Source organism: Schistocerca piceifrons, chromosome 1, assembly GCF_021461385.2.
Source record: "Schistocerca piceifrons isolate TAMUIC-IGC-003096 chromosome 1, iqSchPice1.1, whole genome shotgun sequence".
Classification (NCBI taxonomy): Eukaryota; Metazoa; Arthropoda; class Insecta; order Orthoptera; family Acrididae; genus Schistocerca; species Schistocerca piceifrons.
This window is the reverse complement of record NC_060138.1, coordinates 889,244,546-889,265,874: the sequence shown is the minus strand read 5'-3', so window position 1 is coordinate 889,265,874 and position 21,329 is coordinate 889,244,546. Positions and strand designations below refer to the sequence as shown.

Sequence of the window (21,329 nt, the reverse complement as noted above, 5' to 3'; positions counted from 1 at the left end):
AAAATGGCGCAGTATCGCGTGTTTTCAGTGCTGTCATAACCTACCTAGATACAGTTTTTGACAGTTGCTCTGGTTAGCACGTTCTCCAGATCTCTCACCCAATGAAAACTTCCTCTGATGGACTGTCGGGAGCTAATCATGCCAACCACTACGATTTATGAACTCTGGCATAGAGTTGAAGCGTATAGAATGACGTATTCTTATCTGTGTCCAAACTCACAAGTAGATCGCACTTATTTATGGTACATGCAGCGCTCGACTCAAGAAGGTAAATGGCAGAAGCGAGAGTTCCAAATGCCCATACATTCAAAATATATAGCAGTTTTCGAGGGTCGGGTGAGTCCCAAGCCGTTTACGTTAGCATCGCTTCCAAGCATCGGCTGATGCAGTAGAAAGGGTGCAGAACTGTAATCCGGAGGTCGTGGGTCCGAGTCCAAACACGGAAAATTTTTGTTTTCAATTTTTGCGTTACATATACTACAAATAAAACAAAAAATACTCACTACATTGCATTTATTAATATTTTTGTAATAGCTATGAAAAGGAAAGGCAAAGGAAAATTTGAGATTGTAGATACATATCAAGAAAGGGATTGTAAGACGTACATAAGCACTTCGCATATAAAATTACATACTTTTATTATTTTATTGTTGACGATTTAAATGTGCTGCGTTAATAGTCACAGTAAAAACGGGGGAAGCATTAGCTTTCTCGGCATCTTGCACACTTTATAAACCACACATTTTTACAATTCGTGGTTGTTTTAAGGTTTTACACAAAAACGGACTTAGTTTGCATCCATAAAAGTTTCCCTCTGATCCCACAGTTTAGCACTAAACTACGCGTAATGCATCATTTCACCAACTACTGGCGAAGATAGTTCGTGATATGCAATGGAACTTACTTCTCGGTTTGTGACTTCTCCTTCTTTGTCAAGGACGTAAGAGCTGTTACTGAAGCTTTTTGATCAAATTTTTAAGCTGACGATAAAAATAGACATGGCAGGGTAGCACTAGTGGTGTTCATTTCGTGAGAATCACTTTCATACTGCACAACGGAAATCTTTCTTCATCTTGAAAAATCTCGTCGTATGATTGTGGACTTGTTTATCCTCCCCACGAGACAGGTAATACAAGAAGTTTGTTCTCCTGCATACAGGGTTTCATCACATCCAATAGAATATATTGGACGTTATCTCCGTTTATATGCAGAGTAAGAAACGTGAGAACTGAAAATGAAAAATATGCTTTCCGTATAGAGATTCGATTCCGCGACCCTGGAATTAGTGTTCTGTACTCTTTCCACCGGCTACTGTTTCGACCGAGCGAGGTGGCGCAGTGGTTAGCACTCTGGACTCGCATTCGGGAGAACGACGGTTCAATCCCGCGTCCGGCCATCCTGATTTAGGTTTTCCGTGATTTCCCTAAATCGTTCCAGGCAAATGCTGGGATGGTTCCTTTGAAACGGCATGGCCGATTTCCTTCTGCATCCTTCCTTAATCCGATGAGACCGATGACCTCGCTGTTTGATCTCTTCCCCGAAACAACCCAACCCTACTGTTTCGAAACTACGTTCCCGTAAGTGACTCATACCTCTCCGGATCCACACCAAAAAATGATATTTTTTTTTTAGACGCCCGGTAATCTGCGGTTCCCAATTTAGTCATTCTCGTTTCTGGCCAAAATTCGATATACCACAAATTTTGAAGAAATCGATGATGACGAGTGGGCGGGTCCTCTGATCAGTGCGACTCGAAGCCTCTCCGGATTAGAGCCGTTGTTACTGCCAGGGATGTCACCTTTGTGTTTTAAATTTCGCACACTGTACACTCCCAACTCGCCTACATGTTTTACCATATATTCTTCCTATTATACTGGAAAAGCACAATAAGTAAAATAGTGTTATTTGCTATACTTGCTGGTGCTGCTTCTTAATCGCCAACAGTGTATTCCCAGTAGGGACTCCCTCTGCCCCACTACCATGGAATATTATTCGAACAGTTCGATTTACCGTGAGAGTTGACAAAAAGAGAGAAAGAAAATAGCGTCAGCGTATGGAAGGAGCGCCGTGACCTCTGACAGAGCGCCCGGGCGGAGCGGCTCGGCGGCGGTTGCGCACGCAGCCGGCAGACTGCGCTGTCGTCGCGAAGGAGGGCCCGGCAGCGTTGCGCAGCCCAGACTGCACACTCGACACTCGACAGCTGACGGCGCGGGCGCACGGCCCGCTGTTCATCCCGACAACGTGCACGCACAGCCGGCACCATTTACTGTTGGCTCAGCTCGTCCGCCAACACGGCCAGACCCTCCTATGTCATGCCAGGAGGTGTCAAAAAGGGTGAGTGCGCCGCTCTGACTTCGCAGCCGCTCCGCGACGCCCCCTCTACCTGTGGCGTTTCAGCGTGCCGCACGTCGCTAAAAGCCTGCCAATTGCCGACAAAGAAGCTAGCGTGGCTCTTACACAGAGATATGTGTCTGTTAAGTGTTTATAATTCATTTCATTTTCCTCGTTAAGACTTAAGTTTCGTCACAAACTGTTAATGCGTAGTAACATTACATCGAACGTAGCATTGTTGGTAACCGCAGAATATTTACCGCAATTTTGACGTATTCTGCTTCCTCTGCGTCTGCGTCTGATAATCAGCAATCAATAACTCGTATTACCATCATATCCCACTCTTCCTTTTCCACTCCACTCCATTCCATTCACAGAAGGTCCAGGCTTTGGTGGTCGTCCTAATAAATTTCGTCGTTGCGATCCTTTTGTATATAAGGAAAAGAACTTCGGTCTAGAAGACAGATTATCGATATTTTAAGACGTGATTCACAACTGCGATCTTATAGTCTGCATTTGGAATTTTTTAGTGTCTTTATTGCATAGAGCGTAACTTACTTGAATAGTATTATCGATCGTTTGTACTTCTCTAGGACCCTGGAAAGGATTTCTTGAAATAACTGGCCTTTGTCATCGTGGGTTACTTCCGCTGCGTCACGAGGCAGACACTGTCGGTTAGAATCTCACGCCGGCCATGGGCGTGGGTTTTGAATGTACCATTATTGTATATACGGTAAAATACAATTCGCAATTCTTCCTTGCTTATTTTTCATGTGAAATACGGTGAGCAAATGAACTTTTTGAAAAGTAATTGTATGTAATTAAAATATGTGGTAAATATTTCTAAAGATGCTAGAGATTTAAATATTAATGTGCTACCTGAATGATTGAAGTAGCCGAACGGAAATTAATATGAACTTACAGTGACTTCTTTCTTAAATAAACTTTATCTCCTCTGAATTATTCTGTTTTAATTTGTGTTTAGCATTAAAATATTCAATTCGTCGGTAGAGCTAGTTCGCAGTTGCTGAAAAAGAAGCTGATTTTTATACTCATAGAATTGATTATTATTTTGAAAAAAAATTTGTGAGTAAATATTTACTTCGAAAATACACCATGAAACGATGAATGGAAGCTTTACTGAATTTTCAACAGAGAGACGGTTCATTCCCCGAAGTACACAGTCTTCTTTCGGAACGAAATAACCCATCTAGAGTGCTGGGTGCATTTCATTATGACTATATGCTTCATCTAGGACTTAACCTGCAGAGGAATACATATTTTGTATGACATTGTTTCCTTTCTGCCTCGGTAGAGTGACAGTCGGTTTTCTGAAATTTGATACGTTTGTGTGACGTACTATATAGGCTGAAGATGAGAACGGGTTTTTTACGGTTTTTGCATTCAAGATGACCTCATTCTTTCTCGTTAGTGTTTCCAATCTCAAATCGTTTCAGAGTGGACTAAATCGTTTTTCCAGTAATGCACGAAACAGAAGGTGACGGTTTGCCACAGCAGCGGGCGGACGCATGCCGTCCTCCCCCTGGTGGAGGAATAGCCTCTCCCGCCCACGGACTGCCGTGGCGCCCGTAGGTTGGGGCGAGCATTTCAGCCTTTGCTGGCTTCCAATTCTGAATCGTCCATTAGTTTCGTTGGGGAGCTCTATAATGCTATATTTATAACTATTTACTTGTTATGATCTCACATGTCGATCTCTTTTTTTTTGAGTCTATGCAAAATTTGAAATTGTATAGATATTACTGTATGTAAAACTGAAATTTACTTTGGATGCTCGTATTTATACAATGATCCCATGAGAATTAACTTAAACCTTAAAGACCAACATTACTACGCAGTACTTTACTATTAGTTTTTACAGTTTCAGGACGTTAGAGATCGAATCGTCGCATTACTGTATTTTCGACTTGCTCTAGGATGACTCGCCTCTCTTATACATTGATAAAATAAATTTTGAGTCAGTTTCCAGTAAAACGGCTGCACCCACATAGTGCAACAAAGAGCAGCTAGAGACTGGAACAGCTATGGAGAATTTATTTTCTGTTTTTATTTGTTAGCGGTTGGTGTAGAATTGGTGCTGGCAGCATCTTAATACAAGGGTGGGGTAAATAGCGCTAAAGTAACTTGTGTAAGGATACGCAAAGCACATAACAGCTGGTAACAGATCGTAGCAGCACATCACAGTTATGAGCTATAAATATTAAAATGCAATATCATGGAAGCGTCATTCAAACAAACTTAGAATTAAAATTTCAGCAACAGGAAGGATGGTGAGAAAACAACGAATTTTACTTATTGTGCCTATACAACATGCACTACTAGCCATTAAAATTCCTACACCAAGAAGAAATGCAGGTGATAAACCGGTATCCATTGGACAAATATATTATACTAGAACTGACATGTGATTACATTTTCACTCAATTTAGGTGCATAGATCCTGAGAAATCAGTATCCAGAACAAAAACCTCTGGCCGTAATAACGGCCTTGATACGCCTGGGCATTGAGTCAAACAGACCTTGGATGGCGTGTACAGGTTCAGCTGCCCATGCAGATTCAACATGATACCACAGTTCATGAAGAGTAGTGACTGGCGTATTGTGACGAGCCAGTTGCTCGGCCACCATTGACCAGACGTTTTCAATTGGTGAGAGATCTGGAGAATGTGCTGGCCAGGGCAGCAGTCGAACATTTTCTGTATCCAGAAAGGCCTGTACAGTACCTGCAACATGCGCTCGTGCATTATCCTCCTGAAGTGTAGGGTTTCGCAGGGATCGAATGAAGGGTAAAGCCACGGGTCGTAACACATCTGAAATGTAACGTCCACTGTTCAAAGTGCCGTCAATGCGAACAAGAGGTGATCGAGCCGGGTGATACACCAGTATGGCGATGACGAATACACGCTTCCAATGTGCGTTCACCGCGATGTCTCCAAACACGGATGCGACCAACATGATGCTGTAAACAGAACCTGGATTCATCCGAAAAAATGACATCTTGCCATTCGTGCACCCAGGTTCGTCGTTGAGTACACCATAGCAGGCGCTCCTGTCTGTGATGCAGCGTCAAGGGTAACCACAGCCATGGTCTCCGAGCTGATAGTCCATGCTGCTGCAAACGTCGTCGAACTGTTCGCGGAGATGGTTGTTGTCTTGCAAACGTCCCCATCTGTTGACTCAGGGATCGATACGTGGCTGCACGATCCGTTACAGCCATGCGGATAAGATGCCTGTCATCTCGACTGCCAGTGATAAGAGGCCGTTGGGATCCAGCACCGCGTTCCGTATTACCCTCCTGAACCCACCGATTCCATATTCTGCTAACAGTCGTTGGATCTCGGCCAGCGCGAGCAGCAATGTCGCGATACGATAAACCACAATCGCGAAAGGATACAATCCGACCTTTATCAAAGTCGGAAACGTGATGGAACGCATTTCTCCTCCTTCAACGAGGCATTACAACAACGTATCACCAGGCAACGCCGGTCAACTGCTGTTTGTGTATGGGAAATCGGTTGGAAACCTTCCTCATGTCAGCATGTTGTAGGTGTCCCCACCGGCGCCAACCTTGTGTGAATGCTCTGAAAAGCTAATTATCTGCATATCACAGCATCTTATTCCTGTCGGTTAAATTTCGCGTCTGTAGCACGTCATCTACGTGGCGTAGCAATTTTAATGGCCAGTAGTGTAGTAGGAAGAATACACGACTGTCACTCGGTAAGTAATGCAACACAGTTTTTTATGAAAGCTTGTTGGTTTTATTCAGGATTCCAATAAAACATATTATTCTCCACTCTTTTTTCTACAAAACCCTGTTTTTCAACATAACTTCCGTTCACTGCGACGGCTTTACAGCACCTTACTGGGAGGGCCGTTATGCCCGCATGGTACCACTCTACCGGTGAACTACAGAGTCAACGTCTTTCTGCATCAATAACCTCATCATCCACGTAATGCTTCCCGCTCAGTGTGTCCTTCATTGTGTCAAACAGATGAACTTATTCAATCAGACGACGAGGACACAGCGGGCACACACACATCTGAGTAACATGACTGGTGGGCGAGTGTGTCAACCCTACCAACAGAGACATCCAGTTGAGCAGCGAGTCGTCGGATCACCTTGGATGACTGTATCCACACGTTAAATAAATGCAAGAGTGACAGCTGTGTGCGGCCGGCCGGCACGCAGGAGATCGGACATGTTTGCGCCACCTTGTTGCGATGATGACAAATGCCTTGCCCAACGACTCACCGTGCTTTTGTTCACTGTCAGGTCTCCGTGCGTAGACACTCTAAAAACGCCTATGAATATCCGCCAGAAGAAACGCAATGACGGCTCTCTGCTTGGAACGCACTCCCGTTACAGACGCCATTTTGAAGGCTACGTATAGCGCCGCTACCTACAGGAACTTCATGAAACTGTAGGGGGCTGAAATGGGAATTTTCCACGATGTCCCACAACAAATTCCGAATTTTTTCAACCGAAACTGACCGAGTAAAATAGGTGTTGCTTTACGTATTGAATGCCCCTCGTATCATTAAATTGGCATTGATTTTCGGGTGTACACTGAGCTGTCACCAGCAATGGCTATATCTCGGATGGGCATCCAGCCGAACTAAGCTTGGCTGACAAATAAGGGCAACAAGCGGTTTTGCGTTGAAAGATAGTCATAGACAACTTGACAATATGGTACAACACCGATGTTGACACATCACAAAAGCAGCGCATGCTATCCAAATTATCAGTTCTGTGAGGAAGACGTGATGGTTTTGTGTTCCCAATGGTATCCAATAAACATGCCCACCAGAAGCAAAAAAATGGTTCAAATGGCTCTAAGCACTATGGGACTTAACATCTGAGGTCATCAGTCCCATAGAACTTAGAACTACCTAAGCCTAACTAACCTACGGATATCACACACATCCATGCCCGAACAGGATTCGAACCTGCGACCGTAGCAGCAGCGCGGTTCCGGACTCAAGCGCCTAGAACCGCACGGCCACAACGACCGGCTTCCAGAAGCCAGGCGCCGATTTTTCAGGCTGGCGCTAATCATCGACAAGCGGAATAGTCTGCGAACACCCTCCTTCCTCCCTCTCTTTCTCGTCCTGACAAGCCTATTACATTCTAGGGCCAATAAAGTTCCACAAAAATAGTGTATTTACACCGATAATTTTTAATAAATAGGGTCATCTTTCCTCTTGTAAAACCAGTATTGCCCTGAGGAAGATCGTTGTTTTATGAATTATATTCGATTTTATTTTATACAGAGGCATGGCACAGGACCCTAAAGACATTTCATGATATATCCTAACACTTGTGCTCAACGGCTTGTGGGCTATGCCCGAAGAGCGCAGATAAAAATGTGTTAATTAAAAATGAGGTTTTTTTTAGTCTTCAGTTTTCTGAGTAGTTTGATGTGACCCGCCACTATTTCCTCTTTTGTGTCAACCGCTTCATTTCAGAGTAGCATTCGCACCCTATATCCTGAATTACTTGTTGGATGTACACCGTCCAACAAAAAAGGGAAGTACCAAGAAGACATGGTCGGATGTCAACGTAACTTCGTACTGTACGCACCATCGATAGGTATCTAAATTGATAGAACTGTAATTCACTATGCCGGCCTCTGGTGGCCGAGCGGTTCTGGCGCTACAGTCTGGAACCGCGCGACCGCTACGGTCGCAGGTTCGAATCCTGCCTCGAGCATGGATGTGTGTGTTGTCCTTAGGTTAGTTAGGTTTAAGTAGTTCTAAGTTCTAGGGGACTTATGACCTCAGCAGTTGAGTCCCATAGTGCTCAGAGCCATGTAATTCACTATGACCTGCAAACGGTCACTAGAGTGTCGTTCGTGGTTAGTGTTGTTACCAGGCCTGTTAGGGTATATATGGGACGTGAACAGCGTCAGATGTTGAGTGATTACGGTTAAGGACACGGTGATGCGGCGTATTCGTGCGAGACAGCGTAATCATCACTTGACAAGAGTTTGAAAGAAGCCTCATTGTGCCTCTCCATTTGGCCGGTTGGTCGACTAGTACACCATCCAGAATTGTGGGGCATTCGGATGTTAACGTGGCCTGGTGGACTGCATAGGGACGTGGGGGCAGGCATGCCCGTCGTCAAGGTTCCGGTCGACCACGCCTTCCCATCACAAGGGACGACTGCCGTATCGTGTGGCAAGCACATTGTAACGCCTTCACATCTGCGTCTGCCATTCGAGAACAAGTAATGGAATCTCTGCGTCGTCCCACATCACTTGTCGGAGACTAGCTGCGGCAGAACTATGGAATTACCGTCTCACACGTAGAATTACCTTAGTCCCACGACAGAATGTCCACTTCTGGAGGGGCACCATGACCGAGAAACATGGATTGCTAATAAATGACGTCGCACTGTGCTCTGCGAGGAACGGCGGTTCCGCACGACCATCGCCAGGACGGAGCAGCGGTCCATTCTTCCGTTGTCTTGGAGAGACACAGCGGTGTTACTCCTGGAGTCAAGGTGTGGTGAACAATAGCGTTTGACTTAAAGTCGCAGCTGATTGTGATTAAGGGAACTCTGACGGCATAGCCGTACGTCATGGATATCCTGCGTCCTCATGTATTACCGCTCAAGCGACGGCACCATGTTGCCATTTTCCTACAGAACAATGGTCGTCTATATATGACATGTATCTTTATGAAATTCTTGTGTTCAGGTACCCCTGTGTCCAACATGAATACAGATCTGATAGTATGTGTGGGTTCAGTTTGGATGTCATCTCCACCCCGCTGCTAGTACCACGGATATCAAGCACCCAGTGAAACACTTGTGGGTCTTTCTATAGCATCACACTTCAAACACTTCTCTTCTCTTCTCTCCGGTGTTCCCACAGTCCATAATTCACTATCCTACAATGCTATGCTCCAAACGTACATTATCAGAAATTTCTTCCTCAAATTAAGACCTACAGAACGGTAATAGGACGGAATCACAGTGGAAGCGGTTTTTGCAGTAAAAAGTTAGTATCTGGTTAACTCATGGATCTATTTGTTAAGGGGTTTTTTGGTCAGACAACTCGCTTATAAATACGTGTAATATTAAATGAGGGCATCTTACTACTCTGCCAGATGAACACCCCCGTCTAAAGATCCTTCTCTGTTCCCCAACGCATTATACACCGACAAGCCGAAATGTTACGGCGTGCTGCTTAATACGTGTTGGTCCACCTTTGGAGAGCATTACAACGGCGATTTTGCGCGCCATGAACTCGACACGTCCTTGACAGAAGGACGAAGTGTCGAATTCGGTCTTCCGAAATTATTTCACTGCGGAAGATCGTAACAGGGACCTTCCTGTCAGTATGATACGAATTTAGAAATGTCAGATACTGAGATAACCATCGCGGAATAGAAAAGCAACTATAATCTCTGGGTAGTGGAAGGGCATCAGGACCAGATGAGATGCCTATAAGATTCTACAAATATTATGCGAAAGAACTTTCTCCTCTTCTAGCAACGGTTCATTACAGATCGCTGGAGCCACTGAGGGTACCTGGTGATTGGTAAAAAGAACAGGTCATTGCTGTTTTCAAGTAGGGCAGTAGGACAAATGCACGTAATCATAGGCTTATATAGTTGAAGTCAATCTGCTGTAGAATTATGAAACATGTTTTACGCTCCTGTATTATGATACTTTTGGAGAACGAAAACCTCTATAAAAAATCAACGTGGATTCCGCAGGCAGAGAGCTTGTGAAACTCAGCTGGCTCTGTTCCAGTGTGAGATCCACAGCGCTGTAGACCACAGCGCTCAGGTTGATGCTGTGTTCATTGACTTCAGGAAGGCATTCGACACTGTCCGCACTGGCGTTTAGCAAAAAAGAAACGAGCTCGTCGAGTACCGCACTAGCTTTGCAAGCGGATACAAGACTTCCTTGGAGATGGGACTCAGCATCTCTTTCTTGACGGAACAAAATTGACAGATGTAGAGGTAATTACGGGGGTTCCTCAAGGAAGTGTGACGGGTCCGTTACTGTTTACAATCTATATAAATGACCTAGTAGAAAGCGTCGGAAGCTCTTTAAGACTGTTCGTAGATGATGCGGTTGTCTATAAGAAAGTAGCAACGCCAGAAGACAGTATCGATTTTCAAACTGACTCGCAGATCGTTGATGAACGGTGCAGGCTCTGGCAGCTGACCCTGAACGTGAATCAATCAATGTACGAGGTGCTTTCAAGTTCTAAGGCCTCCGATTTTTTTTCTAATTAACTACTCACCCGAAATCGATGAAACTGGCCTTACTTCTCGACGTAATCGCCCTGCAGACGTACACATTTTTCACAACGCTGACGCCATGATTCCATGGCAGCGGCGAAGGCTTCTTTAGGAGTCTGTTTTGACCACTGGAAAATCGCTGAGGCAATAGCAGCACGGCTGGTGAATGTGCGGCCACGGAGAGTGTCTTTCATTGTTGGAAAAAGCCAAAAGTCACTAGGAGTCAGGTCAGGTGAGTAGGGAGCATGAGGAATCACTTCAAAGTTGTTATCACGAAGAAACTGTTGCGTAACGTTAGCTCGATGTGCGGGTGCGTTGTCTTCGTGAAACAGCACACGCGCAGCCCTTCCCGGACGTTTTTGTTGCAGTGCAGGAAGGAATTTGTTCTTCAAAACATTTTCGTAGGATGCACCTGTTACCGTAGTGCCCTTTGGAACGCAATGGGTAAGGATTACGCCCTCGCTGTCCCAGAACATGGACAGCATCATTTTTTACCCGAAATTTTTTTGGTGGCGGTGAATCTGTGTGCTTCCATTGAGCTGACTGGCGCTTTGTTTCTGGATTGAAAACTGGCATCCACGTCTCATCCATTGTGACAACCGACGAAAAGGAAGTCCCATTCGTGCTGTCGTTGCGCGTCAACATTGCTTGACAACATGCCACACGGGCAGCCGTGTGGTCGTCCGTCAGCATTCGTGGCACCCACCTGGATGACACTTTTCGCATTTGCAGGTCGTCATGCAGGATTGTGTGCACAGAACCCACAGAAAGGCCAACTCTGGAGGCGATCTGTTCAACAGTCATTCGGCGATCCCCCAAAACAATTATCTCCACTTTCTCGATCGTGTCGTCAGACCGGCTTGTGCGAGCCCGAGGTTGTTTCGGTTTGTTGTCATACGATGTTCTGCCTTCATTAAACTGTCGCACCCACGAACGCACTTTCGACTCATCCATAACTCCATCACCACATGTCTCCTTCAACTGTCGATGAATTTCAATTGGTTTCACACCACGCAAATTCAGAAAGCGAATGATTGCACGCTGTTCAAGTAAGGAAAACGTCGCCATTTTAAGTATTTAAAACAGTTCTCATTCTCACCGCTGGTGGTAAAACTCCATCTGCTGTACGGTGCTGCTATCTCTGGGATGTATTGAAAATGAACGCGGCCTCATTTTAAAACAATATGCATGTTTCTATCTATTTCCAGTCCGGAGAAAAAAAATCGGAGGCCTTAGAACTTGAATGCACTTTGTAACATATTGCCCATACGTAGGAAAAGAAATCCACTACCCTACATCTACACTACTGATGACAAACTGCTGGAAGCAGTGTCCTTAGTAAAAAGTGTGGGAGTAACTATCCAGAGCGACAGTAAGTGGAATGACCAAATAAAACAAACAGCAGGAAAACAGATGAAGATTGAGATTCATTGGAAGAATACTAAGGAAATGCAACTCACCTACGAAGTAGCTTATAAGGCGCTTGTTCCAACGATTCTTGAGTGTTATTAATTCATACAGGATCTTCTCTACCTCGTCCATTAGTCCTACCTGGTGAGGATCCTCGCCAGGTAGGACTAATGGACGAGGTAGAGAAGATCCAAAGAAGGGCGATGTGTTTAGTCATGGGATTGTTTAGTCGGTTCGAAAGCGTTACAGACACGCCAAACAAGCTCCAGTGGCAGATATTGTAAGAGACGTGTTGTGTATCACAGCGAGGTTTACTACTGAAATTTGGAGAGAGAACTTTCCGGGAATAGTAGGACGACATACTACTTCCTCCCACATATATCTCGCGAAATAAGTAAAATGAGAAAATTCGAGAAATTAGAACTAATACAGAAGTTTATCGACACTCATGCTTCCCACGCTCCCCAGTGCCCCAATGACCAATGACCAATGGCCGGTTTGGTCCCTTCCCTCCCCCCTCTCCCCCCTGTTTTAAACCAACCAACCATCTTCCCACGTGCCATTCTTGAGTAGGACAGGGTATGGGGATCAGTTGATGGAGCGGCAGATCTAGCCGCATGTGGCAACAGATGTGTGTATATAGCAACGAGCTGGTTGTGTGTGAGCGCAGATTTGGCGACCAATAACGTTCCGGGTGCGTTACAACGGGTTAATATAAGGTGAAGTTAGTGACCAAGACACTAACGTGAATTCACTATCATACTCCTCAAACCACTGTACCATGATTCTGGCCTCGTGACACATATAGCTATCCTGCTGGAAGATATCATCGCTATCGGTGAAGACAACGAAGGCATGCAGGTGGTCCGCAATGATGCTTACGTTGTCAATAGCTGTCATCGTACCTTTCATAACAGATACAGGTCCCACGGAATCACAGGTGAATATCCGCCAGATGCCCCCATCGGTGTCTGTCCGTGGCAGTGCATGTTCCGAGCAACAGTTCTTCTGGATGACGGTTTTCGGACACGACCATCGATCTGGTGTAGCAAGAAGCATGATTCGTCCGAAAAGTGACATGTTTCCATTGATCCATGGTTCAATTGAGATGATGCCCCGTTCTTTTTGGGTCATGGGCATTACACCACCTATTGGAATCGAATTGGTTGAAGACAAACCTCCGAATGTGCCTGTAGTAAAGAAGGCACGCCGAAACTTCTACATCTGTATCATACACCACAAACCGCCTAATGGTACGTACTTCTGGTACCAGTAACTGGTCCCTGTTAGACTCGCGATTTTCTCATCGTTGTCATTAAGCGAGGTGCGAGTAAGAGGAAGTAATGTTACCCGACTCTTACCGGAAGGTACTCTCTATAAATTGCAATAATAAACCTCTCCGTGATGCTCAACGCCTAACTTGTAATGTCTGCGTATGATGTTTGTTGAACATTTCAGTAAAGCTCTCGCGCCGACTAAACGATCCCGTTACGAAGCGCGCTACTCTTCTTTGGATCTTCTCTGTTTCTTCTATCATCCCTACCCGGTAAGGATCCCATATTGGTCTCTTAGACAAGTGCCTTGTAAACCACTTCCTTAGTGGATGAGTTATATTTCCTTAAGATTCTTCCAAAGAATCTGTCTGGCATTTGGTTTTCTTATATTGTTTTTAATTTTTTTGTTTGGTCATTCCCCTTAAAGTCCCTCTCGATGGTTACTCCTAGACATTTTTCGGCAGATACTGTTTTCAGCAGCTTCTCACCAGTACTGCAGTTGTACAGTAGTACAATATGTCCGGGGATGTCCGCTATATGCCGACGTTGCTGATACTGATCGGCAGCGTCTGAATCGAAACGGAGGACTTGATGTCAAGAAGATACTACGTTGCGAGGTAGAAAGGCGGACCCTAGTCAATATCGCCGACGCTATTCGAAGAAAGGCTTGGGTAACTCGATATCAATCAAGTCCTGTCTACTGAACTACGAGAGGTTGTGATAGAAGACGGGATAGAATTGTTGTGAAGACATCTGGCGAGGAGAGGCCCCGAGCGGTGGAATCGACTTTTTGAAACCATCTACACGGTTGCTACAGCCATTCACCCCGGTGAGCCCTCGTTTGCAACTGACAAAAAGAAATCTCGGAGTTTTGTGTGACACTCAATAGCATTAAAAAAGTTGAGTTACATAGTCTAGTTGCGTGGTGTAGTAGATTCTATGACACCTTCGGAGGCAGGAGGTTATGGGTTCGAATCTCGTCAGGTACAGTAAATCTTTTACTTTTAAATATTTATCGAAATGATCAAAGTCGTTTCGATAAGATTTAAAAATAAAACAATTACTTCTCCTGACGAGCTTAGAGCCCACAACATCCTGCATGTGAAGCTATTATCCTGTCTTCTACACTAAGCAGCCAGTCTATATAATACGATAATACGACCTTTTGTTAATGTTATTGAGGATCACGTAAAACTCAGATTTTTTTTGACTATTACCTGCAAACGAGGGCACACCACGGTGAATGGCAGCAGGGTGTGATACCTGCGATCTTAACCCAAATCACCACAGGTTTCATTCAAGAAAGTCGATCCCATCACTGGGGAGCTCTCCTTGTCAGATCAGCAGTGGCGCTAGACTAAGAGCCAACAGCGTATATACGGTGATGGTAACACCAGAGTGGAGCCACAATACCCTCTACAGTGGTCCAGCAACCGGTATGGTGTACCCGCCAACCACGCAAATGTGGAATATGGTATTACAGTTTTTATACTGTTTCAGTTATTACAGTGTATACTAGTGAGTGAATAAGGGAAGTAAGGTATAGGATAACAATAGCTATAGACATAGATTTGGAAGTGAATGTAGTTTTATTAATTATAACAACAGTTTCGGTGATAAACAATATTTTGCAGGGTGTAATAATTTTCTCTTGATATTTATAATTTGTGTAAGAATGAATATAGCCTGTGTTAGAATTATAGTCAAAAGGCTACAATGTAGTAAATAAACTGCGATGATCCTGTGCACACTGCAATCGTAACTGACGATGTAGTTGATGGTTCAAATGGCTCTGAGCATTATGGGCCTTAACATCTGAGGTCATCAGTCCCCCAGACGTAGAACTACTTAAACCTAACCAACCTAAGGACATGACACACATTCACGCCCGAGGCAGGGATCAAACCCGCGACCGTAGCAGTCGCGCGGTTCCGGACTGAAGAGCCTAGAACCGCTCGGCCACCGCAGCTGGCCGATGTAGTTGAATGATCATGGGAAAACGGAGGGGTCGTCTGATGCGGAGCCCCATGTTCAACGTTGTGCGCTGAACAGTTTTTTCGGAAACACTTGTGCATGTACCAGCATTGCGCTGTGTCGTCTAATCTGCCAAAGATCGCCGCCTATATATTTCACAGAGAGAGTAAGGCTCCATCCTCCACGTTCTGTAATGAAGCGAGGACGTCCACGATCTGTAGTGCAACGAGGACGTTCAACACTTCTTCGCCTGCTCATGGTTTCACCGTCTTACCACCACTTTCCATAGATTCTCACGACAGCTGTACGCTAAAAGTCGGCCAGTTTCGACGTTTTCGAGATGCGTGCTCCCAGGCTCCAGGCCACAACCGTCTGCCCTTTGTCAAATTCGCTTACATCATTGCATTTACCTGTTTCTTGCCCGATCGTCGTTAGAATGATTCTCCATTCGTCTCTGCCTCGTGTGTATACTTTCCTTGCCCGAGGCGCAGACATTTACCTCACGACGACTGGGAGTTGTGTTGTCCTTACATTCGTATCGTCATAACTGACATTCCGCTATTGAGATGGTTGTATGGACATGTCCCAAAAGCCAATAAATAAGTAAAACAATGCTTTCCTCACCGCGTCACATGCCCGTGACGCCACCAGGCGCTTTTTAGGCTGGCGATGATAATTGGCCTTTTATGATTTTGGTCGTCAGTGTAAATATTTTGCCGGCCGGGGTGGCCGAGCTGTTCTAGGCGCTACAGTCTGGAACTGCGCGACTGATACGGTCGCAGGTTCGAATCCTGCCTCGGACATGGCTGTTTGTGATGTCCTTAGGTTAGTTAGGTTTAAGTAGTTCTAAGTTCTAGGGGACTGATGACCTCAGAAGTTGTCCCATAGTGCTCACAGCCATTTGAACCATTTTTTTGTAAATATTTCTGAAGTGTACTTGCGGAACATCCGATAATTAGCACAAGGACGCTCCATTAACCAGGGCAACTAGTGATTATTCCAGTAGCTCCAGGTTAGTAATGTTTTATGAGCTGGCCTTCCATTGAAAACTCCAAGTTCTCGATCGTGGAGAGTCTGTGACTGCTCCGCCGTGTTGAGAAATCAACCAAAATCGTCTTCCCCCCCCTCCCCCACCCCCCCCCCCCCCAACGCAAGCCAATTTATCACCTTTTCTGTTAAATTAACCCAACAAAAATTTGTAAAGCGTAAAATTTCGTACCAACATGCATTTAGAATTTACTGCTATCTCTTATAAATTCCGAGGTATAAAAACACATAAATAGACGAGTACGTCTGATTTTTTTTTTCTGAGTACCGCTTTTCTAGAGCAATTTTGATAAAAGTGAAGTAACAACGGTAGAGCATAAAATTCCATATAAGACTTCTATATTCTGTACTTTTTGGTCGAATGTCTGAGTGAAGCCAAAACAAAGACTTTCTTTAAATCACACAGATTTTTATTCGAATTTTCATAGCTAAACGAACAGTGGGAAACCTAGAAAGAGAGCATCACATTAACCAAAGTGAGGTCTAGTTCTGAAAAAAAAAGAAAAGAGACGTCCTGGCAGATTAAACTGTGTCTCAGAGAGGATTAGAAACCCGGGACCATGCTTTTTACGGGCAAGTGCTCTACCCGTTGAGCTATCGAAGGATGACTCACTGCCCGTCCTCACAGCTGTGCTTTCACCAGTACCTCATCAATTACCTTCGAAACTTCCCGGAAGTTCTCCTGCATACCTTGTGTGACTAGCACTCCTGGAAGAAGCATGTAGGTATGAAAGATGTAGTTATATGCTGAGATGGACCACAGTTTGAACGCTGTCCAATATTCACTCTCACAGATAAGTGTCCAAAGTCGCTGATATCAAGATCTGGAGCTTTAGTCCGTTGAGACCAAGATTGCAGAGCGCTGCTGATGGAAACCGGCTGGTAGCTTGTTAAAGGCTCAGAGGGCGAAAGCGTCCATCCATGGCAGCTGGGTCTGAGTTCAGTGCTTTAACTGCTGGCTGGTTTGAATAGATGATCCTTGGTCGGCTCGGCGAAGTGCACTGCTTTCGTAGCGGCCGGGCAGTGCCCTAAATATCTGCCCAGCTGAAGGATCTCGGCTCGTCGCTCGGAGGACACGTGATTCGCGAAGGTAACTTGCAGCGATCCTTTCGTCGATAGGCGCGCTACTGGTGGACGAGGCTGGCACCTCCCATTGCGAGGCTAGTGCCACACCTTTCCGTGGCCGCTGTAGTAAGTTCCTTTGACAACAGCCGGCCATATTAGTCGGTCACAATATTATTGCACCTGGGAATAAGGGCGATTTTGTGCAGTTATCGTGAGACAGCGCGTAATCAGGGATGATAGTACACACACTACTGGCCATTAAAATTGCTACACCACGAAGATGACTTGCTACAGACGCGAAATTTACCGACAGGAAGAAGATGCTGTGATATGCAAATGATTAGCTTTTCAGAGCATTCACACAAGGTTGGCGCCGTTGGCGACACCTACAACGTGCTGACACGAGGAAAGTTTCCAACCGATTTTCATACACAAACAGCAGTTGACCAGCGTTGCCTGGTGGAACGTTGTTGTGATGCCCCGTGTAAGGAGAAGAAATGCGTACCATCACGTTTCCACCTTCGATAAAGGTCGGATTGTAGCCTATCGCGATTGCGGTTTATCGTATCGTGACTTTGCTGCTCGCGTTGGTCGAGATCCAATGACTGTTAGCAGAATATGGAATCGGTGGGTTCAGGACGGTAATAAGGAAGGCCGTGCTGGATCCCAACGGCCTCTTATCACTAGCAGTTGACATGACAGGCATCTTATCCGCATGGCTGTAACGGATCGTGCAGCCACTTCTCGATCCCTGAGTCAACAGATGGGGACGTTTGCAAGACAACAACCATCTGCACCAACAGTTCGACGACGTTTGCAGCAGCATGGACTATCAGCTCGGAGACCATGGCTGCGGTTACCCTTGACGATGCATCACAGACAGGAGCGCCTGCGATGGTGTAATCAACGACGAACCTGGGTGCACGAATGAGCAAACGTCATTTTTCGGACGAATCCAGGTTCTGTTTACAGCATCATGATGGTCGCATCCGTGTTTGGCGACATCGCGGTAAACGCACATTGGAAGCGTGTATTCGTCATCGCCATACTGGCGTATCACCAGGCGTGATGGTATGGGGTGCCATTGGTTACACGCCTCGGTCACCTCTTATTCGCACTGACGGCGCTTTGAACAGTGGACATTACATTTCAGATGTGTTACGACCCGTGGCTCTACCCTTCATTCGATCCCTGCGAAACCCTACATTTTAGCAGGATAAGGCACGACCGCATGTTGCAGGTACTGTACGGGCCTTTCTGGATACAGAAAATGTTCGACTGCTCCCCTGACCTGCACATTCTCCAGATCTCTCACCAATTGAAAACGTCTGGTCAATGGTGGCCGAGCAACTGGCTAGTCACAATACGCCAGTCACTACTCTTGATGAACTGTGGTATCGTGTTGAATCTGCATGGGCAGCTGTACCTGTACACACCATCCAAGGTCTGTTTGACTCAATGCCCAGGCGTATCAAGGCCGTTATTACGGCCAGAGGTGTTTGTTCTGGGTACTGATTTCTCAGGATCGATGCACCCAAATTGCGTGAAAATGTAATCACATGTCAGTTCTAGTATAATATATTTGTCCAATGAATACCCGTTTATCATCTGCATTTCTTTTTGGTGTAGCAATTTTAATGACCAGTAGTGTATGTAACTAACACTAAAGCATTAACAGTGTTAAGCGGTTTCCTTAGTCATCACGTGTTTTCGATAAAGTCCAAGTACAGTAATGTCGTGGTTTAGTAGTATCTGTCAGCATTGTTTCCAGACACACGATTCGCGCGCTGGCCAGTTCTGGTTTGTCGGCTGATGTGCTGGCTCCGGCAGGAGCTTGCGGTACTGAAACGCGCCGCCCCGTCAGTCGTGTGTGTATGCCGGGTAGCGGTAGCGGCAGGAGCACAGCTGGCATTCGTGGCCTTCATTCTTCAATTCCACTTCTGACCTTTACATCTCGGAACGTGTAAGAAATTGAGGAAAAATTGCAAATACATGTGTTGTGGGAAATTTTATACTCTACACAATTTCTTCGAGCTACTTTACTTGAAGTTTGCGTTGGAAAGGAGATATACGGGGGAGAAGCGATTTTCGGCTGGCTGCTTCTTCAAGGTGGCGCGTGCACGGGCAGGCTCTCTAAAGCCTAGAACTTGGATCTTACAATAGAGGGCCAATTTATAAACCATATTACAAACTGGAACTGCGGGAATAATTACCATTGCGACAGCTTTTCTTGCACTAACTGGACTGTCCTACATTTCATACTGCACAGTTTAATCGCAGGAGTAGTTAACCATTTGTCTGCGGGCAAAGATGATCCGTGGTCAATACAAACAGTTCTAGGCAACGCAGCTATTGTAATATACTGAAGAAAACGGCCATGCTATCCTGCTGGTGTCTACATCTTTGCGTCTGTGCACACGAAACCATCAGTCGGGCCGAGAGAAGAGACTGTGTGAACGTTTCAAGGTCGAAAAGATGGCCGCTCTATGGAACATGTAATCACAGATTTACAAATACTGCACAGTGATGTGTCAAACTGGGGAGAAGAGGATTATCTTCGTTCGCAGGCTTCTAAAAGTCGTTTTTCTCGGCAGATTTTAGCGTGGTTTTGAGAAGTATTCTACACAGATCTGGTCGAACGTCGGCATTAGATCACATTACAGAAACAGTCCCAAAATGTAGCTTTCAAAACTCTTTTTTTTGTTTAGTCATCCCCGTCAACATATAATAATGAAAGGTATCAAAATAATGCAATAAATCCATTAATGTTGTCAGATTTTAAATTGTGTAAGCAAATAAAATGTGATAAATAGCATCCTGTAACTGAATTGTAAACCAACAGGCAAGGAGATTTCATTTTCTCAGTTTCTGTCACAGTTGTGTTCAAAACTTTTTATGCGTTATGAACCCAACTGTGACATAAATTGAAAAAATAAAATTTAATAATCCAAGTTTTCGGTCTTCGATCCTATATTATGTCGGAACTTCATAGATAAGTAGATTCTGTAGTCTCTCTCATCTCTTCCGGGTTCGATTCCCGGCGGGGTCAGGGATTTTCACCTGCCTCGAAATGACTGGGTGTTTGTGTTGTCCTCATCATTTCATCATCGTTCCTGAAAGTGGCGATATTGGACTGAGCACAGTTTGGGAATTTGTACGGGCGCTGATAACCGCGAAGTTGAGCGCCCCATAAACCAAACATCATCATCATGATCATCATCTCATCCTTACGACTTACCAAACGAACCAGAACTGCTCAGTTCCATTATTTCGATGATGAGGCACAGTTTTGTTAGTGAGTCGCAAAGTGTAGACCTAGTTATATTACTATAGACATCACAAATTCAGAATCATCATCGGCTCTATTTAAAACTTAAAAATGCAATACTTTTCATATCTGGTAGTCTGTCTAGTGCTTTCTTTATTCTTTCTGGGTATTCATCACGGTCCCGCTGCCAGTCTTATCTGGAAAATACAAATAATTCTCCTATTATTAATTTTCTACGTCCACATATCCACCTGTCAGAGAATTCTGTGAAGTGAAAAGTGAAGGGATACACTTCGCAGTATTCCCTTTGCCACAGATATAACGGAAATAGCATCCATACAAGCCTTAATTGTGTGCAACCGCTATCTGTGACTGGATAGCATCAGAATATGCTATTTGGTGCTGACAGTTCGATTTCAGTCCCTCGCGCACAGTTAGAGCTCATCATTGCGGATACAGCAATTCATCTGTCACGTAATTTGAAACGTGTTCATTTATTATTAAAGCTTCATGATTTTAAATAAGATTCTAGGGTTACTTCCACAACAGATCTGAAATATTGTCTGCTTTCTAGCTAGTGACACGTTGCGTAGCTGACAGTGATCAGACGAAAACTTAGAAATGTGGTCGCCGATGAGTTGTTATTAAAACTATGATGAAGATGAGGCGGGTCACTCATAATTTAA

General features: G+C 44.9%; 1 protein-coding gene across 2 annotated transcripts in view; it reads left to right on the top strand.

Annotated features, from left to right (window-relative positions):
- The first annotated feature begins 2,167 nt into the window (after window positions 1–2,167).
- LOC124793104 (protein no-on-transient A-like) overlaps window positions 2,168–21,329 on the top strand; it is a 240,817-nt gene continuing 221,655 nt past the window's right edge. For both annotated transcript variants that reach the window (XM_047257995.1, XM_047257994.1), the window contains exon 1: window positions 2,168–2,334. In XM_047257995.1, the coding sequence (XP_047113951.1) occupies window positions 2,313–2,334 (22 nt within the window). In that variant the 5' untranslated portion in view covers window positions 2,168–2,312. The remainder of the gene's footprint in view (window positions 2,335–21,329) is intronic.